Raw genomic sequence first — 26,153 nt, 5'->3', positions numbered from 1 at the left:
CCCTTCTTTCCTTTCCCCTGCCCCTCCCACTACCCCTACCCCTTTGGACCTTTTCTTCCTATTTTGCATTATCAATTATTCATTCTAATCATTGGTACATTTTAGGTATACAATATAATGACATTCATCATTGGAAATTTGCACCTTTACATAGTCTCTCTTGGTTCTTATTTTTCACCCTTGCCCAGCCCTCCCTTCAACCCCTCCAGTCCTCCCTATTTATAAAGATTTTGTTCCTATTTTTCCATTTTCTCATATTAATCCCATTCCCTTCTATCCTTTCCCCTAGCCCTCCCACTTCCTTCCCCTTTGCCCCTTTTCCTCCTATTTCACATTACCTATTATACATTTTAGTCCTTATTTACACTTTCAGTTTCTCACACCAGAGAAGCTATTCGGTATTTATACATGTGTGTCCTATTTATTTCACTTGAGAGTATCGCCTCAATGTGCATCCACTTAGCTATAAATGTCTCTCATTTCTCATTTTTTATGGCTGAGTAGTTCTCCATTTTATAAAAAAAACCACGTTTTCTTCATCCAGTCTCCAGTTGATGGGCATTTGGGCTTTTTCCAAGTTTTAGCTATCAGAAACTGTGCTGCTATGAATGTGGGCACACACATATCACTGAGGTATGATTCCTTTAATTCTTTGGGGAAGATCCCCAACAGTGGAATAGCGGGGTCAAATGGGACTTCCAGGCCTAGTTCTTTGAGGTATCTCCATACTGATTTCCACAGTGGTTGCACCAGTCTACACTCCCACCAGCAGTGGAGCAGGGTTCCTCTTTCCCCACAGCCCCTCCAGCATTTGTTATTGGTTGATTTCATGATAGCAGCCATTCTTTCTGGAGTGAGGTGGAATCTCAGCATTGTTTTCATTTGCATCTCTCCAATGACCAGTGAAGTTGAACATTTTTTCATGTATTTATTTGCTATTTCTACTTCTTTGTCTGAGAAATGTCTGTTCATTTCAGATGCCCATTTTCGGATTGGGTCTTTAAATTTGGGAGGTCTGATCTTTTTAAGTTCTTTATAGTTTCGAGATAGTAGACCTTTGTCTGAGGAACAGCCGGTGAAAATTTTTTCCCACATTGTGGGTTGTCTCTTTACACTGTTGGTGGTTTCTCTTGCTGTGCAGGAGCTTTTTTTTTTGTACAAGGAATTGAACTTGAGTGCTTACACTTGCACAGCAAGCGGCAAAACCACTGAGCTAATCCCTGGCCCTCCAGAAGCTTTTTAATAAGAAGAAATCCCACTTGTAGAATGCTTGTGCTAGGTCATGGGCAGCTGAGGTTTTGTTCATAAAGTCTTTTCCCATACCAATGTCTTCAAGAGTTCTACCTAACCTCTGTTCCAGCTGGTTCAGTGTTTCTCTATTAATATTTACATCTTTAATCCATTTTTATTTTAGTTTAGTGCATGGTGAGAAATATAGGTCTACTTTTAATCTTTGGCAAGTTGAAACCCAGTTTTTCCAGCACAATTTATTAAAGAGGCTATCTTTCCTCCAGTAAGGGTCTTTGGCTCCTTTGTCAAAGATGAGGTGGATGAGTGTGTCTGGCATTTTCTGCACCTTCTAATTTGTTCCACTGATCCCTGGGTCTGTTTCTTTGCCAGTACCATGCTGTTTTTATCACAGTGGCTTCATCATATAGTTTCAAGTTGGGGGTTGCGATAACCCCCGCCATGTCTCTGTTACCTAGAATTGCTTTTGCCATTCTGTGTCTCTTGTTCCAAATGAATTTTCGGATTGTTTTCTCAAGGTCTGTGAACTATGATGCTAGGATTTCAATTGGGATTGCATTGAATCTATATAGCAGTTTTGGAAGTATGGTCATTTTCACTATGTTGGTTCTTCCTATCCAGGAGCAAAGGATGTCTGTCCATTTCCTGATATCCTCTTCAATCTCTCTTTTCAGAGTGCTATGGTTTTCAGAGAAGAGTTCTTTGATTTCTTTTGTTAGGTTGATTCCTAGGTATTTCAGTTTTTTGGATGCTATTGTGAAAGGAATTATTTGCCCTATTTCTCAGTGAGTCTGTCATTCGTGTAGAGGAAAGCTATTGATTTTTGTGAGTTGACCTTGTATCCAGCTACTTGACTGAATTTGGTTATTAAGTCTACAAGACTTTTGGTGTAGTTCTTGGGGTCTTCTATATACAGTATCCTGTCATCTACAAATAGTGGCAGCTTGACTTCTTCATTTCCTCTCTTTATTCCTTTTATTTCTTTCTCTTGTCTAATTGCTATGACTAATGTTTCCAAGACTATATTGACCAGGAGTGGTGATAGTGGACATCCTTGTCTTGTTCCTGATTTTAGTGTGAAGGATTTCAGTTTTTAACCATTTAGTATGATATTGGCTGTTGGTTTTTCATAGATGGCTTTTATCAGGTTGAGATAGAGACCGTCTATTCCAATTATTTGTAGGGTTTTTATCATAAATGCATGTTAGAATTTGTCAAATGCTTTCTCTGTATCTATTGAGATGATTATATGGTTTTTGTCCCTGGCTCTGTTGATATAGTGTATTGCATTTATTGATTTGCGCATGTTGAACCATCCCAGCACCTCCAGTATGGATCCCACTTGATCAGGGTGTATGATCTTCTTGATGATCTTCTGCATTCTGTTTGCCAGTATCTTATTAAGGATTTTTGCATCTATGTTCATTAGTGAGATCGGCCTACAGTTCTCTTTTTCGGTTGGGTCTTTCTCTGCTTTGGGGATCAAGGTGATGCTTGCTTCCAGGAATGAATTTAGGAGTATTACTTCTGTTTGAATTTCATTGAAGAATTTAAACAGTAGTGGCAGTAGTTCCTCTCTCAATGTCTTGTAGAATTTGGCAGTGAAGACATCAGGTCCCGTGCTTTTCTTAGTTGGTAAGTTTTTTTTTCTTCTTGGATTGTTCCCTTTACAAGGATGTAATGTCCTTCTTCGTCTCTCTTAATCAGTGTTGATTTGAAATCCACTTGATATGCAAAGAGGATAGCTACTCCTGCTTTTTTTTGGATTCCCATTGCATGGAGTATTGTTTTCCACCCTTTAACTTTCAGTCTATGAGTTTCATTTTGAATTAAGTGTGTTTCTTGTATGCAGCATATTGTTGGATCTTGCTTCTTAACCCATTCTTCCAGTCTGTTTCTATTGATTGGTGAATTGAGACCATTAACACTGATGGTTATAACTGAAACATATTGACTTGTCATTGCCATGACTTTTTCTTTTTGTTGGGTTCTCCCCCTTTACATTTAATTTCTTGTCATACCAGATGGGTTCATTCTGCTTTGCTTCCTGGGGTTGTGATCCTCAATATCTGTTCCTAGGATATTGTGTAAAATTCTTTGGAGTGCTGGTTTGGTATTCACGAAGTTCCTAAGGTGCTCTTTGTCATGAAAGTATCTTATTTCTCCATTTTGAAAGATAATTTTGCAGGGTACATCAATCTGGGTTGGAGGCTGTTTTCTTTTAGGGCTTGGAATATGTCACTAAAGCTCTTCTTGCCTTGAGGGTTTGCATTGAGAAGTCTGCTGTGATTGTGATGGGCTTTCCTTTGTATGTGATTTGTTTCTTTTCTCTGACTGCTTGGAGAACTTTGTTCTTGTGTTGAGTTTCTGGAATCTTAACAATGATATGCCTATGTGTAGATTTTTTTTGATCAAGGCTAGTTGGAGTCTTATATGCCTCCCTTATCTGTATGTCAAGTTCTTTTCCCCTGCTTGGGATGTTTTCTGCCATCACTTCTGTGAAGAGGTTTTTAATGTCATCTGCACTCTCTCTCTACTCTTTCTTCATTGACTCTGATCAGTCTTATGTTTTTCTTTTCATCGTCTAGCAGCTGTTGGATTGATTTCTCGTAGTCCCTTACATTTTTAAGGGAAGTTTTCTTGGTCACTAATTGCAATCTTGTCTTCTGTGTCTGAAATTCTGTCCTCACATTGGCTCATTCTGCTGTGTAAACTTTCAGTGGAGTTTTTCATCTCCTGGAAATCTATTTGCATCTGTTTTATGGATTCCATTTGTTTCCTATGTTGGGATTCCCTCATGTTCCTCAGCTCATCTATTTTTTTTATCCGTGTCCTCTCTAGATTTATTAATCATATCTTGCACTAAGGTCACATTCTCTGCTGATATGTGAGAAATTATTTCTGTTTTCAGTTTTTCTGGGTCCTTTTTTATTGCCAGATCAGGGAGTCCAGGGGTTGAGTATTAGATTGTTCTTCTCTTTGGGGTTGCTTCAGGTGATCTAGAATCTGGTTTTGTGACTTGTTTATGTGTCTTCTCATTACAGCAGGGGAGGGGAGAGGGATGTGTGCTGCTGGTGCCCATGTGGCTTACCTCCTCAGCACTGAGGTGGTGGTATAGCAGCTGGGAATATTCACCTCTGCCCTGGGGGCAGCTCTGCTTCTTGGCACTTGGGGCAGTGGTACAGTGGCCCAGAAGCTTCACCTCCTTTGCACATTGGGCACCTCTGTTCCTCTGTGCTGGCAGCAGTGATAAGCAGCCCAAAAGATTCACCTCTCTGCTGGGGGCAGCTCTGCTCCTCCATTCTCAGGGCAGTGGTATGGAAGCCTGGAAGGTTCACTTCCTCTCCTGGGAGTACCTCTGCTCCTCGGCCCTGGGGGCAGTGGTAAGGCAGCCTGAAAGATTCAACTCTGCACTGGGAGCTGTGGTATGGCAGCCCTGAAAATTCACCTCTATGCTGAGGGCAGCTCTGCTCCTCAGTGCTCTGGTCTTGCTTTTTTTTGCTGGGTCATGCAACACCGAATCTGCGTCACCTCCTTCTGAAACTTGGCATCTTCCTGCAGATTGAGAGACAAAATTAGCACAGCAGGACTACAAAACACCACCATTATGAGTATGTCCCAGCACCCCAGCTCCATGAGGCAATCCTGAAAATACTAGTTACCTCCATTTTCTAGGGGAGAGATATGTTCCTATTTGGTTTTCTGATTTCTCCTCTGCTAGGAACAGGAATCTCTAAGAACAGTGATTAAGCTGGCTGGTCTGATGGTGGTGGAAAGCTAAACAAAGTTTTCTCTCCAGTGTACTGCAGACTCACAGAAACATTTGCAAAGCCCTTCCTGATTGTAACCCATTGAAGAGAATCAACAAATATTCATTGCCCTCCAGTTTCAAGGCACTGCATACCTTAGAATTACAAGTATCTCACTATGCATTTTAATATAGGATCTACTTCCCCTTAACATGTCCCCATACCCCAGAATTAAATGTTTTAAGCTGGTGATGAATTTTAAAACTGATGCATGTAGTATATGTATTTTTATCTCTTAAGTTATATTTATTATAAAATGAATTAGGTATCATCAGAGGCATGTGCATTGATGAAATTGGGCAAAAATAAAAAGGCAACTAATCTAATAATAAGTAAGTGGCCGAGCAATGTAATAAGCACCTGACTCATCTTGAAGACAGAGAAATTCCTTGGGGCTGCTCAGGCCAGCAGGAGAAGGTTTGGATGGGATCCCTTGCCTTAAACTTACATCACTTTAGGTTCATTAACTTCGGGGCTGCAGATGTTAGAGAATTTAACAAGCAGTTCAGATTCAGTTGTACCTAGCTTCCCTCAGAGGGTACTGTTTTTCCTCATTGTAGCTGTTTTGTACTTCCTAACATTGGAGTTTCACCTTTCCTCTAACAGCCCCTCATCCTTAACACACATGGACCAGATCACACATAGTTCTATAATAGTTTCCTGGTAAAGACGTCACCAAGTCTGACGCTCTAACCTGCTAGCCTTAGGATGCATACTATAAGGGGATGCTTGCCCAGAAATTCCCTGTGTCATAACTCAACAGTGAGGTAGGATCAGTGACAGGTTTACAGGACAGCGTGGCTTTAAATAGCCAAGGTCACTGTCTGAAGGCTTCCCGTTAATACTGCTCATGGCATCTAACAAGCAAGACTATTGGCCACTTTGTTACCCATTTGAAACTATTTCTGACCTCCAACTTTATTTGCAAACACATCCTCAGAAATCTTGACTCCCAGCAAACTGACAATGAAGCCCTCATTATACGAAGTCTTGTTTATAGGCCACAATTCTCTCGACAGATTTACAAGTGTCTGTGGAGTTTTAAAAGACGATTGCTTAACAGGCATTAAGTGAGACACATAGGACTGTGTAAATATTCTAGCTGGAATAGGGAACTTTTCTTTAAATATCTGAGCCAAACATTGCATTAAATCTGAAGACAGTGGCAAACTGATGAGCAGTAGTTGCCAGTTTCATGCTTTGCCAGAGATTCCCAGAGCCAAGACTAGATATTCCAATCCATCCACCAGCTAAGACTGCGTATTTTCAAAATAACTTTCCATCCTTTTCCTTTTTCTCCTTCTGCCCCTCCATATTTTTTCCTTTATTTCTTAATGGTCCATTTAGATGTAAATGCTTTCCAGAGTAGAAAGCGATAGTCAACGTGACTAACCAGGAAGGGCTAAAATGGGAGCACAGGCTCAGAGGCCAGAGAAACCAGGGAAGGCTTGCAGCTGTCCTGGCTGAGCAAGGTAGAGACAGGTTGCTTTTTGCTCATAAGCTTGTGTTTCTTCATCGAGGCCCTCTTTGTAGCCAGCTGTTTAACTACTGGAAGGGAAATAGTCTTAAGATCAGCATTGCTGCCTCTTCTACTGATTTCTTTGAGTTTGCCTTCAAGAATTGTATGTATGATCCTGTCACTTATTTCTAGTAAAAACTGCCACAAAACAAGCTTTTTTATTTCAGAAGAATGCTGTTTAAGTGTTCTATAGGAAAACCATTGTCCTGAGTTGAGTAATGAGTAAGATGTGCTACTCTATTTTAAGTATAATTTTTGTGAGAGTGAGCCATCTTGCTTAACTGAGTCTCACTATGCCTTTGCTGATTCCATCATCAATCTTGGAATTTTTGCCCACTGACTTATGGATACTTCTTGAAGTAGAACTTAATGAGCTACCCTAAAAAGGAGACTCTGTCTAGTCTTTACAAATGGCTCAAATTATAATCATACATCTGGATTATTACTTGATATAGTTAACCATCAAGTCTAAGCATCCTAAAATTATGTGTGCTTATAATTTATATAAATGTATATTTCAGCAATCTGAGTGTTTGATGTCAATTTGCCTTTAGACAGCTCCCACATTCAGATACCTCTGCCTGTATTAACAATAGAGTAATTTACATTTAAATTAAATATGTCATATTAGGGCCTTTCAAAAAAGAGCTGCCTTCATAAACAGACCTCAAACCTAGTCATATGCTGTGTTACTTCTCACTGTTGTCTTTTCTGAAGAGTAACCAGTTCAAGTACAGTGCCCACAACTCATGTCTGGGGTAGGTCTAGCTTGTAGGGTCTAACCACCTCCACAGAACGGAATAGGAAACAGTTTTATTTCCCAAATCTCTCTACTTTATCTCTCCCATTGTAGTGTAATCCTTGGTTGTATCGAAAGCAGTTTGGTCGCTATATATTAAAAACTCTGAAAAGGTTTTTTTTTTCCCCCCTATTTTAGCTATCATTCTACTTCTTGTATCCTAAAGAAGTAATCATGAACTCAGAATAAAATTATATGGACACAGGTGTGACTCAAAGCCTGACTTACTGTGGGAATAACATGGAAAGCACTTCTCTCTTCAGCAAAGACAGAATGAAGTGAACTATGATATGTATCCACTTGATGAAATTTCATATGGCTGTGAAATGTTTGTGGATGTTGTGAAATAATATGAGAAAGTGTACCTGAAATGTTAGTTGAAAGAATTGAAGTAAAAATATTTCCTTGGCAAATATATGTATATATTATATAGTATATAAATATAAATATATATAATATATAGTATATAAATATATACTATATAGTATATAAAATATAGCATATAAATATGTAGTATATAAGATATATAGTATATAAAAATCACATGTAAAGACAACACCTATAAAATTATAGAGAATCAAGAACTGTGATGCAAAGGCCTCAACAGAAAAAGGAAGAAAAGTAAAAAGATGCAGGACATCTGTATTCTGTTCATAGTACCATGATTGGCTTTCCCTCCGACTCTTTTAAATATATTTTCAATTATCTATGTGTGTATGTGTTACCTTCATAATGCACTCCCCCCCTGCCCCCCAAAGTTGAGTTCCCTTTGCCCAGGAACTTCTTGCTTGGATGGCTTGCCTGAGGCATCCACTTATACAGTCAGCCTAGAGATAGAATCTTGCTGATTGTGTCTTTTTCTTCCATTATAACACAACTTTCCTATACATTACTTGAAATACCTTAACTTTCTAAATCAGTCTTAGAAATAAACTTATGCTAAAGCATTAATGAATTCTTCACTATCATATTTCTTTGCAAATCCATTATTTTTAGTTCAAAGGATGACTTCTAATGGTGGTGATTTTCGTGGGGACCATGGCAAGGAATATTTTTTAATAAATGATTGGATCGCTTAACACCCCATAAATCAAATCATGCTGAATCCATCTCTATTTTGGGCTGGTCATGGGTAGGTGATTAATGAATATTTTTCATGCTAATGTCTCACAGACTAAGGCTGCACCCATAACCACATAATCATCACAGTGGAAATTCTGACTCAACTATGATGTTTGATAGGAGGGTCCTTTGAAAGTGGTTTAGACAATACCGTGCAAAGGCTATAGTCAATGACCAGCTTTACAAGTCTTTCCAAAAGTCCTACAGGCTGCTGGCATGTCCTCACTTAGCCCTGTCACTTCTACTTAAATTTTTCATGTACAATACTCACAATCATGGGACATTAAGGTGCATTTGATCTTGGGCTGCCTCCTCCCTCAGTGGAGTGAATCAGCATCATGGGATTCCCCTGGGCTCTAGCTTCCCAGTGGGTGTTGTATTTTTTTTTTACATAACATTCCTCTGAGGAAAGAGTCACTGACTCTAGAGAGCTCTACCTCCTCGGTAATTAATCAGAGTAGCCTAGGGAATATCCTCTTATACGGAATGATATTTTTTATGTGAGATGAAGGTTTTGTGAATTTTCTTAAAGAAGGGAAGAAAGACTCTATAAAGAGTCCTACTTCCACCAAAGGAGACTTCATTGAAAACATTCCAGGCAAATCAGAATCGATTCAGTTTTAAAGCACTCCTTGGTCTGTTTTGATCTTTAGCACTTGACAAGAGAAGTGGAGCTGTGTTTTAGGCCTAACTCCAAATACTTCCGCCTTTTGCTGTTCCTTCTCTAGTTTAACTTCTTAAACACAGGGCTGTAGGGTCGTTTTACTTAACATTATTCCTCTCCAACTTGGCTTCCTCCCTGCATCCCCTACTTCCCTGGAACCACTTTTGAAACACAGTGACCTCCACGTTGCTAGGATCAGGGGCCACTTCTTTGTGATCAGTGGTATCACGTAGTAGAGTTGACTGCTTTTGTTTTTCCTTGCTATACTGTTTTCCCCTCAGCTCATGTAACTCTGCTTTCCTTCATTCTTTATCCATTGTTGGCCTCTCCTTCACTGCTTGCACATTCCAGTGTTTGTCTTGTATCCCTTGTCTTCTGTGGCTGTAATTATTTCTCCCTGGAAATTTATCTTTTGCTGTGGCTTTAAATACAAATTTTATGTCAGTAACTTCTTGGTGTGTATTTGTATCCCAGCCATGTGCCCTGAGTTATAGGCTTTTTATGTACAACATGAACAGTTAACATTTCAAACTTAACATGTGCTAAATAACATTCTGTGTTTTCAGCCTCGCTCATGGCTTCCTTTTTTACTCTGATTAAATCTCCAGTCAAATATCTTCCAAAGAGACTTTATCAGAGCACTTTAAAGAAAATTGCAAGACTCTAAAGTTTTTTGTACCTTCTGGACTCCTTTCCCTAATCAAGGTGGCTCTGATGCTGTTTCAGTGCTCACCTGTAACTTGGGGAGACCCCTGGGACCAGGCAGCTTCTCTCTCCTGCAGACACTCTGTCCTTGGAACTAAACTACGGGCACAGGACACCGGTGATCCAAGAGTGAAAGGAGTTCCTTGGGGTCCAGACATGCGTAGTTTATCACAAAAGGCCCATGTGAGCTCATCTTATTTCCTCTTTCCTAAACAACTTTCCTCCTCTTTAACTCTCCTTGACCTTTTCAGTTCAACTCATGAGTTATCTATCTTAGATATCTGGCCACTACCCCTCAGTCCAGTATGAACAGGAAGCCCCTCCCCAGTGTTCTGCCATGCCACACTGTATTATAATTTGCTGATTTCTTTGTTTCTCATTGTCACTAGATTATGAATATTTTTAGAAGAGAAATGTAGGTTTCATGAAGTGTTTGTCTTCAACATTTAACACAGGGGCAGAGAGAGGATGCGCAAATATTTTGAATATATGAGTATTTGTGCAACTTATATTTACTCACAGTGGGCCTAAGAACCACCTTTCTCTTGTGATCTGAGTGCAGTTTACTCCAGTATCCTATATCCATAAAAACAAAGCTATTCATGAGAGTCAAAAAAAAAAAAAGGGTATCGGAGGGGTGAGGAGCTTGCCTCCTTGTGAGGTGTCTTTGCTCAGCTGTTCTCTCATATTAGCAGCCCACACCCACAGTAAGCTCTGCTGTGTGCATTCAGTGTGCTGTACTTCAGCCTAAGGAAGTTGCAGAGGACAGCTTTCTCCAGGTCAGTTCTTCCTCTTCTCCTCCTTTTGCCTTTTTAAAGAGACCTCAGATCCTCTTCTTCTGTTATGAAAGATTTTTTCCTAGAATATTTTTCCCATTTTCCTAGAATATTTGCTAACATCCAGTCAGGCTCTCATCTGGGGAAGATGGTATGCTTGACTCCAAGAACTTATCAAAAATTTTTGTTTCCAATAATAAAATAACTTCTAAAATTCCTTCTAAGAGTTTCCAATCTAGCTTTTGGGATTTAAAAGTATCACTTATCTGAGTGAATGAATGTCAGTGAAAATGTCACGGTATTTGGTCTCATTTTGTTGGCTCCAACCTCTGTATCCATCTACACTGTATTATACATAGACATACGTATTCATATACATATATTTTTTATGTGTCTTCGTACACACACACAGACACACAAATTCAGAGCCAGATTCTATCGAGATGCTAAATATCACTACTGAATATATATATATGTCTCTCTCCCCTTATTTGACAGGTTATTCATTAATTTATCTAATACTCATTGAGCATCTTTTCCAGGCTTGACAGCATAGCAGATGCTGGAGATAGAGCAGTTTGCAAAATACACAGTTGCTGCCTAACAGGGCATGCAATCAGATGATGAAAATGATAGTATAAATGGGAGGGGCAAGTAAAGTATGAAGTTTTATGACTTTGTCATAGAGGAGTACTCATTGATATAGAATGGAAGGACAAAAAGAAATCCCAACCAAGAGAATGAACAGAAGCCAATATGATAGCTACCTCTAGACCCTGATTACTAGGTAGTAGAGGAGAGTATCATGGCAAAGAGATACTCTGATGGTGGGGAGGAACTGATCACATTTGAGGAACTGAAAGATGGACAGTGTGGCAGGGAGAACAAGGTAAGGTTGGGAAGTAGGCTTGAGCCAGCCCATGAAGGGCTTAGAGGCTACTTAAGGAATGGGAAACAATCTGTATGAGTCATGGAAGCAGCTGTTAGATTTAGTAGGGGGCTGGTGTAATCAGATTTTATCCAGGTTATTTTGACTGCAGTGGACAGAAACAAATCAAGTGACAAGGCTGGAGTGGGAAAAACAGCAAGTGGCAGTCTGGTGGGGAGCAATGAATTCCACAGCTCTTCAGCAAGTGAAACTATGGGCTAGCCATGTGACCTGAGGAATCATGTCCTGGACATGATTACTAGAATATTTACCTGGATGACACTGTCTAGAGAGAGGACATAGCAAGAAAGGCAGTTGAACCTTATGCCAACGAGCTTTTTCACATGTAATGACTCAGTGTAGGGGGATGGGACTATAAAGGAGGCCAGCCCTTGGGGGAGAAGCCAAGGAAAGGAAGTGACCAATACAGTGAAATCTTGCTGGGCTGTCAACAAAGAGGAGATACAAAAAAGGACACTGGCCATAGGATGGGTTAATTAGTGACTTGAGGATGCTTTTCTATGTCATAATTGAGGGTGATGTAAACTGTAATGGGTCAAAGAGTGAGAAATATAAAAAGGGGATTATTGGCAATTTTTAAAAGTGGCTTGATTGTGGAAGGATTTGCCTATTTATAATGTAGTGATTTTGTTTGGTAAACACATGAATATTAGGGATGTCAGTTATTCAAAGAGTTATGAGGATATATTATCCTCTATCCTTCCTTTTCTCTTCGTTTCTTTTCTTTTCTTTTTCTTTTTTTTTTTTGGTACAAGGGATCGAACGCAGGACCTTGTGCTTTTAAGGCAGGTGGCGGAACCACTGAGCTAAATCCCTGGTCCCTCCTCTATCCTTTCTTGAAACTAAAAGAATAGAGCCTTGAACAATATGTTATATAGCCAGGCTTCCTGCCACTTAAACATTTGAAATGGATTGTCTTAGTTGCTCTCTCTCTGCTGACAGACAATACCCAACACTCACAATTTACAGGAGGAGAGGCTGATTTTGGCTCACAGTTTTTAGATGGTTCAGAACGTAGTTGGGTGGCTCCAAGGCAGGAGTGGCATAGGGGAAGGGACTGCTATGGAGGAAAGCACCTCCCATCATGGCAGCCAGGAAGGCAGAGAGCAAAGGAGGCTCTAGGGAGGGAGATGCACCCTTCCAGGTTGCACGTCTAGTGACTCCCCCTCTCCATCTAGGCTCCTACCTCCGGAGAGCTCGTTTAACTGTAGCCCCCCCCGCCCCCGATTCAGTCACCTCCCAAAACCTCCATCTGTAAACACAGAGGCCTTCGGGTACCATTCATTAATAAAGAATATTTTGGGCAGCCTATTATTGTTCAACATAAAAAATGCTTTTTCTCTGCATGTTTAGGTTCTCAAAAGATTTTATATATCAAAACTCAGAGTCTGAGAGGTGTTAAATAGCTTTCCCAGCCAATAAAGTATATGGAAAATAAGAATAAATAAATGTATCTTTAGATTAAGAATAGTTCAGAAGTAATTAAGCATTTATTAGATTTCGATTGATTGTATCTGGGCCTTCTATATCTTCTCGCTTACTCTTACTTTTAGAGTGGTTCAAAAAATTTTATTCCTATGTTCTTAGGGGTAAAAGAAAAAATTAGATAATCACCTATGATCTTAACATGATGTCTGAAATCCTAAAACATCCCAGGCCATCGCTTTATTTTGGCTAAAATGGTTCACAAATACTAAACCTTTAAATGAAGAGACTCTTGATTTAGTCTCCATTACTTCATTAGGTACTGGTTTTTAATTTTTGCTCTCTTACCATGATTACCTATTAGCAGCTAACTTTAGAAACTAGTAGCTTTTTAGTAGTCAAAAGTATTATAGAGAGAAAAATAAAAGAAAAACTAGAGTGGCATCAGCTTTTGACATTGGAACCCCTGGCACAGCCAGTGTCTTAGGCAACTTTGGTGGTCTAGAAATATTGTAGAAGAGTCTTCTGGTTGGACAATAAGCAGCATTTGTGGATTTGGCCCTGATCTTTCTCCTTTATGCACTGCCAGTCTCCAGTGTCATCATTAATTAGTCTTCAGGTCTCCCATTTGTCTTCTTAGAAACAACTCAGATAAGCCAAGTTAATAAATTGGAGCGGCTGAGCTGCCTGGCCTCTGGAACATGCGACTGTGCAGAGACAGTCAGAGGGCAGCCCTCTCCTTTGATGGTGGAGAGAAGTTTAATTCCAACAGGCCATGTGGGAGTCCCAGCTTGTAGGGCGCCAGAGAGGACTTATGAACACAGCAGTGGAGCTGCTGTCATTTGTCCTGGTTTTGGTTTCTAATTTCAAAATCAGGAGGCTCAGAGGCCTGGGGAGATTGTTACCCACTTTGGTTCATCTTTCCCCAGGAGTTGGCCTGCATTCTTCAGCAAGTTCTCACAATGGGTGGTGGAACTTCAGCAAGAGAATGAAAATCATTATCATTGTCTTCTAAACAGGAGATTTGCACTATGACATATTTCTATAAATATAGTCCATAGCATCTGTAGCACATAATCCTCAGCCGTGACTCCCTTGCTGTTCGAGCTCTGATATATTTCCCAACCAATTTACTAAATCATAATAATACAAGTAATATTTATGATACTATCTGCTATGCCAGGCATTCTGCAAACCATTTTACATGCATTGCCTCATTTAATTATCATGTCATACCTGGGGTGGAGGGTGGGTCCCATTTTGCAGATCAGAGAAAAAGGGCACATCCCACTGGAACCCAGATAGATCTTGATGCAAGCATAAAGCCTTTACCACCTCATGAGGTGGGCCCCCAAAACTTGAATAATTTGATGAGCATGGGGTCCATCATCACATCCAGAACAAATGGCACTGCAATGATTGACCCTCCCTTAATTCAGGCAAGAGTGGAAGCTCTGCTTTGGAACTTGTGGAAACAAATTTTGCCTTCAGCTTTGCTTTAGCTAGAGAGAAGTAATGAAGGAATTATCATCATGGGAATTACATCCTAAATTGCAAGCATGTCTCATATTATCTGTGTTCATGCAAAATAGTTCTATAAAAGTAGAATTATTGGAATTTGAATGTTTTCAAAAGTTAAAGAATCTAAACCTTTAGCAACTTATGAGAAATTCTAGTTTTCCTTTAAATATGGCTAGTCATATTCTCAAGAGTGATAGCTGAATATCATGAGAAAAGTTTATGTCACCATGAAAGTTCATTGAGAAATGCTGAGTCTTCCAAGCAGAGGTCCTTCAAAGTGTATCTCTACGTTGGCCTACCTGAAACCACCCAATAAAGATGATCATCTTTGCTACCTTGCTCAAGCCTCATGGGGTGAAGTGGTGGCGGTTGCTGGGGTATTCAAAGTACACTAAGACCTTTCAGATCATCTTGGGACACCCCACAGTGCTTGAGAAGTAAAGGGACTGCACCCCCTTGTTACACCTTTCCTGGAAAGGGAGTGAGGAGAGAAGAGACACACAGGTCACATGGCACCCCTAGGGAGGTCACTTCACATCCGGCTTGAAGATGCTAATAATGTTCACCTTTACCTCCACACAATAGTCCAGTTGAAGTGAGAAAATCTGATGCTTGGCCAGATGCACAGAGATCTCTAGAGAATCTTGGGGATAAGGGACTGAAACCAGCTTGATGACTTCTTAGGGATTAATATAAGCAGGTGAATAAATATGATTACAGGTAACACATAAACACTACACAGTAGGAACTAAAGATGTTTGAAGGATGTGAAAACTTTGGATAATGCTTTTCAATAGTGATGGCATCTCAGAGAAGCCTCCAGGATAAACAGGACTAGGTAGAGCATACATTTGGGGTGAGAGGAGAGTGGATTGGGAATCACATGAATGAAGACATAGAACTAAGAATGTTGGTAGGTATAATTAGGAAACATTGAATAATTGTGGTGTGGTTGATCAAATATATATGGGGAAAAGAGCTGAAAGCTGCATAATAGGACTTATATCCCGGCCCTGAGAGTTTCAATTTAATTGAATTGGCAATGAGAGCCCATTAATAGTTATCTTTTAAAAATATTTTTATTAATATATGTTTGCAGTACATAATGATTACATTCATCCTGGAGAGCCGGTGCATGTGCATAACACATCTTAATTCTTTTTCTTTGTATCCTCTCTCCAATGTTTTCAGTGAATAAATTTGCTTTATAATTCATAGAGACTAGGGAAAACCTTAGAAAAATTCAGTTAATTCTTGATCTCCCCCTGAAAGAAGGACAGAAAGGAAGAGAAACTTTCATTTTTCATCATCTCTATAAAAGGCATTTCCAGCCATGCTTGCTTATCCTTTACCCTTCTCTGTTCCCCACCCTCCATTACCTTCATCATCGTGCCTACTTCCTCCACCTTCAAACGTATCACTGCTCTATACTGTCTGTCTGTCTCATCCTCCCCTCCCTCCCCTCCTCCCCACCCCTCCCCTCTTCTCTCTTTCTCTCCCTCTTTCTTTCCCTAACATCACTGTAGCCTAAAGAGACTAGTGGAGGGAAGAACATACTTGCCATTTGACCACAAGTCCATCTACTTGAAAAAAGGTGAAGGGAAATTTGGTAATAGTAGATAAGTTATAAAATAGTCATTACATAGGATAAATAAGCTTATAGAGAACGATAAAAATGTAAAACACAGAAATGTTTTTGAATAATGGTTTGATTTGGCTAGTTTTAAAGAATTTGTTTCCCATTTGTCCCAAGGTAGGGTTTGTATTTTTCACCAAGATATATCATTTTAAAAACTAATGGTTGGCATCCAATGGACAGGGTTTTCTGGATAGCCCTGGAATGGTTTTTCAGAATAGTTAATAGCAGATATTCTAGATAAGCTGTATTAGAAACTCTTAGAAAGTAACAATGTGAATTGACAGTCTGAACTCATATATTTCTGTCCTGTGACGTAGCTTCTCTGTCACAAAACAAATTCCTGGATACTTCTGAGAATTCAGGTTATTTTGAAATTGATTCAGAAAATGACAAAAGCTTCCCCTAACCCATGCTTTCATTTTTAGGACAGTTTTATTGTCTTCTAGGATTTTAGCTATCTTGTTTGCCAGTGTTACAAATGGAAAGTGTTACTACTTTTAGAGGATACTTGTTGACTTCTTTTGCATTTCCTGTGCTTCAGTGCTGACCTGTTTGTTGGTTTGCCTAGTAAAAATTTTGTGATTCAAGTTGAGAAAATAGGATTTATTGGGTAGGACTTTCCCAATGTAAATAAATGTTCCTTCCAAAGCTTCTTCCCAAATGCCTTACCCCTTATATTTGTAATTTTTTCCAAGATCTGCTGTGTATTACACCAACTGGCATGATTTCATCATGGCAAAAATCCAAGACTTTAATATGGTGTCTTGGACAATGACATATCAATAATTTCTGACCATGGCCAGAAACAATCACAACTTAGCTCTGGCTTTTGAGAAATGTCTTTCATTTCCTGGTGCCTTTCTGCAGCTGGCCCAAACATACAGAAACCTTGCAGGGGAAATGTCTCTTGCTTGGGTCAACTGCCTTTTGTGACGGTGAACTCTGGATTATTGCAGTTTCCATGTAATCAAATCAGAACTATCCAATTTGAGGCAACTTGATTATAAGAAATGCTATCTATTAGGAACTCCAGATATTTTGTCTGGAGTACATCATATGAAATCATTTCACATGTTAGTAGACTATTATAGGAAGAGAGGTGATGGGAAGAAGAGATGAGCAGCAGACATGATCCTTCCAGCCTGAACTTAGTTTTCATGCTAGGGTGTACGTGTTATCCTGAAGAATCTCTACTTTGGTGGTTCTGGGTAATTTGCATGTCTGAGAATTTTTGCAAAATCTTTTATCAGTCTTTACCATTGGAGTATGACTAGAAAAAGGGCCAGGGCCCTCAGTGCCTTGGGATTAGACCTTAAGTAGTTTTTGCCTCTCTTTATTTTGAGAGAACTAAAAAGCAAAGTATTTGCCTAACCCAGTCAGAGTTGTTTCTTCATCTCTAAGAGGAAAATTAAGGATGATATACTTCCCTTTAGAATGCATTATTTTCCCCTGGTTTTTGGATAAATAGAGAATGACAAGGAGCCTGCATAGTTGACACCCATGGGTAGAACACAGTGCCTGGCCCACAGCAGGAGCCCAGCACATATGTGCTCTTGAGTGAGTCTAATTCTAAACTTCTCTTCACAGCCAGTGAGAAACAGATGATGGTGGTGTGCAAGGAGTCCCCAAAGGAATATCTCCAGCCTTTCAAGGACAAGCTAGAAGAGTTCTTCCAGAAAGGTAGGAGACTTTTTCAGCCAAACACCCTTCATGTTGTGACCCTTTCTCTGAGGCCCAAAGCCCCTTGCATTCTGGCTGATCTTCCCAGAGTGGTTACATCCGCGGTGTAGACAGAGTTGTCCTATAGATTTTATGTCACATTTTAAGTCCATTTTATGATTTTCAACCCTTTAATGTTTTTCCTGTTTTTGTGTAATTTTTGAGTGCAAGCTTTTTTGTCTCTTCCTGGAGCCCAAGGGGATTCTCAGTAGATGTTAACTGACAAGCGGTATGTGTGCAAAGCTTATGGAGAATGCATCTCAGATTTGAGGTCAGGTTGGCAGATGGGTGGCAGTTCCTTTCCTGATTTTATGAGTGTACCATCTTGAGAGCAGACAAGGATACCAGTATTGTGTGCTATGTGACTGTAATTAGGTGGCTTTTATATGGAACTTACCAAAGTAAATGCATTGCTCTATAATTTTACCATGTAATTGTAACCAAAATGGCCCAAAGAAAAACATGAAATACTTACCTTTGCTAACCCCAATTCCTAATGTCTACTTTTAACATATGTAGATTAACTTGAAATGTACCTTCCATGTGTACCTTCATTCCATTTTTATTTTTACTTGCCATAACTCTGTAAGTAAAAAAAAAAATCTGTGATGTATATTTTGGGGCTCTTATTTGTCTTAATGCTGTAATGTCCTTACAGTGCTTCCCCACCAAACCAGCTGGCATCTTAAAGCACTTGTATTGTGAATTTCATTATTTTGTTGAAAAAAATATGAATAGATTTAGAATATTGACAATCTTCATTGATATCCTGGGAAAGGAAGTGCCGTCTACTGAGTTTCTCAGGGAAGCAAGGGCTGTTCCTGAGGCAATGCCTCCGTACCCTTCTGTAAACCAGCATCAACAAGGGTGATTTTAAAAAGTCCTGACGAGAACAAGCTCTGGACCCACCAATGGCATTTCTAGGCGTGGAACCAGGCATCAGAGTACTTTTACTCCAAAAGTAATTCCAGTGTGGATCCCAAATTGAGAATCACTATCATCGCTTCTTAATGTGTACTCAAGGGTATATGTTCAGAGCCTTCTGTGTGTAAGGCGCTGAGATACTGAGATGAATAATGTTTGGTCCCTTCCCAAGGACTGTCTTACTGGGAAAAGATCTGTAGCTGAATAAAATCTGCTTCCTAAACCTAACAGAGTCAAGGGAAAGTGAAAGGAAGTAGGGGTAACATCAAACCATGGTCGAAACAAAAATCAACCAAAACATGATGCAAAAAGAATTTGAAAAAAAAATCACCATTGTATTTAAAAATTTAAGAGTTTAAGAACATGTATAATATTATAGGAATCTTAAATGTTTCCAATATTGGGGGGTGAAAAGTCCACCCTGGAAGTAACCTATTCCTGCTAACTTTATTACTTCACTAAATTTGTAAAAACAACGGTCTGGAATTATGTTGTCTGAGAGGGCAGACAGTGGCCATGTATGGCTGTTGGGCAACTGAAATGTGGCTAATTCAAAGCCCATGTAAAACACTTCCTTTACAGTTTTCCATGTTGACTATAAAGAAAAGTGATAACATTTTGGATATATTAAGTTACATAAATAAAATATATTATTAATCTAAATTTATCTGTTTATTTTACCTTTTAAGTATAGCTGCTAAAAATTTTTAAATTCTATTCATGGCTCATATTATATTTCTGTCAGAAAATGTTAATCTAGAGACATGGTCCATAAGCCATCCTCATTTCACCCCTTCCCTTCCCTCTTCACATTATTGTTCTACTTCCTCTTCTTTGTTTATCAAAATGCAAAGTTGCACGAAATAGCCCCATGCCCATTATCATGCTGGGTCTGGCCATTGTTTGGTCACCAGTTAGGACTGTTTAGGTGACAGCATGCCATAACACTAGCCATATTGCTATGGCTGGGGAGGTAGCTGTGTGCCTAAGAAACACAGTTTAACTAACAGTGATATAATACGGTTTGGGGCAGGAACTTTGCCAGGTCACAGTACATACAAATGAAACATCTCTTGGCTATTTTTCAGAGTCCCAAATAGTAGTTCCTTTATAATTTAGAATACTCTACTGATTCATAGAAAATCTAGGACTCTCTGCCCACCACAAATAGCATTATTCCCCTGGACAATCAGTTGTCATATAGGTAAGTGTAGCATTTCATCTAATGTCCCAATCATTATAAGAAACACCATAGTAACCCGCACTATCAAAGAAGAAGATTGCTGCCAATTAAACCATGATGTACATTATAAGATGTTTCCCAACATCAAAAATGGTAAAATACAAATGTTTATCAATTTTGGAGTTTCATAAGACTATAGTTAGGTATATAGGGTCAGAGCAGAGGAATGCCTTGCACTTATCAGCAAAGACTTGAAGCACAGAAAATGTTTTTGTGCAAACTTGAAAAAGAAGTGAGATGATAGTAATAGCAATGGCGATGGTAAATACCATACACTGAGTGATTCCATACGCTCTGTCTCACGCAGAGGGAATCACATTCATTTGGCATATAGACGATCCTCTGAAGTAAGCATTACTCTCAGCTTTTTGTGCAGATGAGGAAAATGAGGATGAGGAATTCTCATTAGGTATGTGACAAAGAACATTCCAGGCAGAGGAAGACATTACAAACCTCAGAACAGCAAGAGAATTCATGTGGCCAGGTCACAGGGCTTATAACAAAAAACTCCAGACCAAAAGGGAAGGGCAAATCACGATGTGACTTGCTAAAGAAGCTGAAGTTCATATTATGGGCAACAGATGGTATATGCAGGAATAACATGTTCATGTTGGGTGTTCTGGTATATGTTTTCCCCCCCTTGGGGGTCGCTTTGCTTTTCATTGTTAAGAAATACATTACAATTAACATTACAATTTTAAAATGTTGGAAGAGTGAGAGACTGATGAGCAAGAGCGATGGTGGTAAAAATAAGAAAGGAAGGGACATAGTTAACAGGCTGTTAGGAGGATTGTAACTTACTAGGTGAAGTGGGAGAAAAGGATAACTCTTTTTTTGCCTGGATAACTGGCTGGATATGGATGTGGAAGGGAAGAGAGTGAGGTGAACTTTAGCTATGTTATCTTTAACATCGGTGTGAGAGACACAGGTCACAATAATGTGCTTATGGGACAGAGCTGGGTGAAACATTGGTAGTTGCTGCTTAAGTTGTAGGAATGGATGACATGGCCCAAAGAAAGGGTGTGGAATAAGAAGGTTCCAGAAGTATCACAGTATCTGAGCACAGGGTATCAAATTAGAACAATTATGGAGAAAAGATGCTTCTATACTTCTACAATATTATTTGGCAAGAAAACCAGTTTTCTATGAGGGGTCTTCTCACTCATGAAGAATAAATTAAGCAATTGAATTCTTTATGCCTGAGAAATTATATGTTTTGTGTTCAGTTGATTCATGATTAAAATTATTTATACCTATGCTGCAATTCATTTCTTCTAGCAATCATGATGATTTAACTTTTTATTTGTAAATCATACCCTGTTGTCACATTCAAGAGGAGATTGTATGTTTGTCCTTACTGTCTTTTACCATCCTTCCCTTCTCAAAATATCCTTAGTGTTAACAAATCAATTGTATTTATACTTAACTAATTTCATTTCCTGAGCATAACTGAAAGTAATTTTAATGGTATCACTTCTCAGAGTTGCAATCCTCATGGTGTCTAAACTTTTTTCCTTATTTTTTTTTCTTTTTTCTTTTCTACAGTGGCCTCTTGTTGCTTCCAATTTACAGCTCAGTTCAGAGTAATCTTGTACAGGCACCTTTTCTTCCTTTTAGCTCATGCTTTCCCACCCTCAGATCAAACAAGGTCATAATGATATCGCCTTCAAAAATGTGATGCTCAAATTAAAAGTCCCCATAAACATGGCAGGGATCCTATAATTGAAAGAAGGCGCGGGGGTAACTGATTAGATCCCAGGTATAGATCTTGTAGGTGGTCTTTTCATGCTGTTAAATTGGTCATTTGTATTTATAGCTTTGGCAGGGAGGGCTGGAACCTAAACTAGCTGTGAGACCAGCACTCTCTCACACGTGGTCTTATCTCATTTCCCATTAATTTTACCTGATATCCATGAATAGTGCCAAATTCAAAATGAGTCTGCATGAGCCATTCAGGTCCTACTCTCTCAAACTGTCTTCTTAGGGACCAGCTAAGCTTATAGTGACCAGTTGTGACCAGCCAAGATTATAGATGTTCTTAACGTCAAAAACTATTTTCCAGTAGAAAATAAATCAATTTACCAAGCTAGAAGCAAACGTTTCTGATTTCCCACATTGAATACAAATATAATTATGGTTTTAAATGACTCAGTACACCATGACATCTGGGACTATTTCCGCCTGACCCTGTTCACTTTGTGCTGCCTACGTCATATATACTCAGCCTGGCTCATGATAGAGGTGAATAATTTTTATTCAATTAATAAACAAAGACTCTGAATCATGTAAAGTCACTGGAGACTTTTTATTTTTCTTCCATGAATTTCCTGTTTAAATCTCTTCAAAACTGGTAAATCCTGCTATAATCTGGTGAGGTACATTTTTAGAACGTTTTTAAAACCTGTAATGCATGTCTGCGATCAGGCCTCCCAGATATGCAGACATCTTTCTGTGTTGGGTATATGCATGTGTTTCATTCTCAATCCCTAGTCCCTGCCATGTAATTCGGTATGTAACCCATTCTTAATAAACACTTAGGTCAGGTTAGATTGGCAAACGCCAAAGCCGAACCTCCAAACTGCAGGATGACAGCAGACTATTAGATAATCTCTTCAATTCAACCCTTGAAAAAGGTAGAAACCAACTATCTGATTCACCATATTCAACCATTGAGGAGTAGGGTGAATGATCTAGATGATGTGTCCTGGGAGGAAAAATACTTTTTACATTCTTCACAGAGCTTATGACCACAAGGAAGAACTTGGGAGTGCACACTCCAGAAAGGGCTAGCAGAGATGGCTTCAGGTGTCGTAAAGTGGGCAAAATTAAGATAATCTGGTGTTCCGGGCTGCTAAAGTAACAGAGCAGAAGGTAGAGAAAGCTATTTTATCAGAGGCTTCTTAAATAGCCCTTATGTGAAACAGGTTAGTTTTTTTCCAGAAATTTCTACAAAGAGCTCATATTCTACCCCCAAACTAAATTTTTCTCTTCGCCTGTCCCCGTTCTCTCCCCAAATTCCTTCTCATACCCCCGCCTCCTCCTCTCCATCCCTTTCCTATTACCTCCCCCAGCCTAACCTGAAATCTTTACTCTTTTATTTTTGGCTGGTATCTATGAGGCTTTCTTTTTAGTAGCACCAGTTCTCTCTTTTTTTCTCTTCAGTGAAAAGTTTTGTAAAGAAGAGTATCTAAATTCTTTTTAATGTGTGTATAATAATAATATATCTGAAAATAATTGCACTATCCTCCAGAAAAAAACCAATTATGGACCAAACTAACTATAGTTTTAAAGTTCTAAATAAACCTAATAGCCTATTTCATGATGTAATGGAATTTATTCCTGGAACGTGAAGATGATATGATACTGGGAAGTCTATTACTATAACTCATCACTATTAATAGATCTAAGGAGAAAATTCATATAGTCACTAGCACTGAATGCTTTAATGGCATTTGACAAAATTCAACATCTGTTCATTTAAAAACCTAACAAAACATCGTTTATACTTCCTTAGTATAATAATAAAAACTGTCACGGCCCCAAATTTATAGGTTGGATCACAAAAGACCAATCTGCCTAATATAAAAGCGTTCTTAGATATGAACAATGACAGAAACTGCTCTTAAAGCATGAAAAGATAACACTCAAAATAGAAGAAATGTAGATGACATTGAAATACCATTTTCTATCTGAAAGACTGGCAAAATACAAAAGTTTGCTAAGTATGAAGTATGTTGACAATACATTAAATACACTGGGATAAATGTCACTCTTTTATATTGTTTTTATATGCTGATACATGCAAATTGATGTGTATACCATGTTATTTGTTAAAGCATTGTTTTTATTGCAAAATATGAGAGACAATGTAGGTGTGAACTGGAAATGGTAAATTATGGTATACTCAATCCTTCACATATGTGAGTTTTGCATCTCTCAATCTAATAATACATAGATCAAAAATACCTAGACTAACATTGCACTTCAAATGTTTTTCAAGATGCTGCGTTCTGTTCACTCTTCCCTCATTACTGTCCCAATTAAGGTCCCTTAGCCTCCCGAACCCAAGCCTTCCTATTAAATTTCTATGCAATTAAAACCTAAATGCTCTTGCTTATAGTCTCTCTCCTACCTCTGGATGTTGAATTGGACAACTTAGAAGGAACTTGTCAGCTTCGACGTTCCCTTCTATTTTCTTTCTTCTTTGTATCTTGTTTTCTTTTCTTAGGGCCCTCCTCTTCCTCCCCCTCAACACTACACCACAACAGCTCTAGCTGATGGAATCTTCCCAACCAATGAAAGGATGTGAAGAAATGTTTCAAAGGTATCAGATGAAACAGTCCAGCCCACACACACACACACCCCCCTCAGTTCTTTCTGGACTGACTTCAGTCATTTTGCCTATGGTTGATCGCTGCACTTTCTTGTGAGGTTTGAAACTGGAGTGGCTAGGAGGAGGCTTGGATATTAGGGTGTTTTGCCTCTTCCTCATCTTTTCTTTCATGTTACCATAATCTTGTTTTCCATTTCATGCTGGCCCCCTTAGCTTTCTATTACATAGATGTTTCAGTGTGCACTTATATGAACATATGGCCAGAAAGTAAGGGTCTATATCTTAACTTACTTTGACACACAACATCCTCTATACTTAACAACAGGGTAAAACCAAATATTACTGATCTACGTTTCATGACTATTGTCATATTTGACTCTTCAAAGAATATTTGCATTTTTTGCCTTAACTCTCCATTCTTGAAAGAAAGGCTTTTGTCTTCTGTTTTTAAGCAATGTCTCAGAACTATATGGAACTGGGAGATGGTAATAGTTGGGTTTGGAGAGAAGTGAGGTAAATAGTGTTAATTCTTCTTTCCCCAGTCTAGAACAACAGATATTGACATAAACACACATATATCCCTCCCAGCTCATGAGCCCGGACTCATTGATTGCTTTAGTGGAACAGGAACTATACCTTAAATTGACTTTACAATTCTGAGTATGGCCTTTATCCATGTTAAGTATTAAAGAACACGAGGGCCTACCTCATGCTGGTGGCATTGGGTGATCTCTTCCTGCCCTTTTCCTCATGGCAGTATTCCAGATCTTTTGAGGAGATTCTGGAGCTGCAGTTATCATAATCCCTTTCTGATAAGTATAAAGCAGGCAATACATGAGTTGGACTCTGTATGTAGACACCTTTTGTACACTTGTGAATTTCCCTTTCCATGTACCATTGGTTTATTTCAGAAAAACTACAAGTACACTGTTACACTGTACTAGAAGTACACCCCCAGAAGTTGAGTTTTAGTAACTTCTGAAGCTTTATTCATGATACTGAACCATAATCTCACAATTTACTCTATCATGAATATATATATTTAAATTATATTTGAAATATTTTTTCAAATGTAAGTCACTATTTTATTATATTCCTTCCTTAAACAATGCTTCTTTCTATACACATATAATAGTTTTCATTATTGTGCTAAAAAACCCCATGAAATCTATCCCTTTAACAAATTCTTAAGTACACAACACAGTACTATTAATGTAGACACATTAAAACGGTGTGCATGTATTTTAAGTATTCTGAGTCTAGTGGAGAGACACTGTGATTGAAGTGAGAAGAACTTAATTTGAATACTAGCTTCACTGCTTCTCTGAGTAACTTGGGGAAGGTTTACCAATTTCTCCGAGCTTTTTTCTCATCTATAAAATGGGAATATTATACTACTACACCGTGTCATTATGAACATAAAACCGAGTTAACATACATATGAACCCACCACACAAACCATAAAGCATTCAATATATACAGTTGTTATTTTTAGAGCATTAGTATCATCCCACCATCAAAGACTGGGGGGAAACATCAATTTGATGACAGTTTCACTCCTAAGTTTTCAGGGCGTGTGAGGAGTAGACGGGCTGCTGCCTGATGTAACAGCTGAAGATGGTGCCTCCTGTAAACTCTGCAGTAACCCTGTGAGACTGATCCTGTTATTTCTAACTTTCCAGATAAGGAAACCAACCCTGAAGGTTGTAATAACTTTCTTGGCATGATCTCAACCCCAATGTTGTCCTGTGGACACCT

General features: G+C 38.9%; 1 protein-coding gene across 9 annotated transcripts in view; it reads left to right on the top strand.

Annotated features, from left to right (window-relative positions):
- Positions 1-26,153, top strand: part of Fmn1 (formin 1) — a 440,321-nt gene that overhangs the window by 312,282 nt on the left and 101,886 nt on the right. For 8 of the 9 annotated variants that reach the window (XR_015449807.1, XM_087207535.1, XM_087207534.1 and 5 more), the window contains one exon: positions 17,764-17,856. Coding sequence is in view for 8 of the 9 variants with exons in the window: in XM_087207535.1 (XP_087063661.1) it covers positions 17,764-17,856 (93 nt within the window). In the remaining variant the exon portion in view is untranslated. Of the gene's footprint in view, positions 1-10,928; positions 11,532-17,763; positions 17,857-26,153 lie in introns of those variants that run through there. The other variant, XM_087207539.1, reaches the window with a different exon arrangement.

Source organism: Heterocephalus glaber, unplaced genomic scaffold, assembly GCF_053883595.1.
Source record: "Heterocephalus glaber isolate CG9 unplaced genomic scaffold, H.glaber_assembly_v1.0 deba00000809, whole genome shotgun sequence".
Lineage (NCBI taxonomy): Eukaryota > Metazoa > Chordata > Mammalia > Rodentia > Bathyergidae > Heterocephalus > Heterocephalus glaber.
This window is presented reverse-complemented; position numbering and strand designations above follow the sequence as displayed.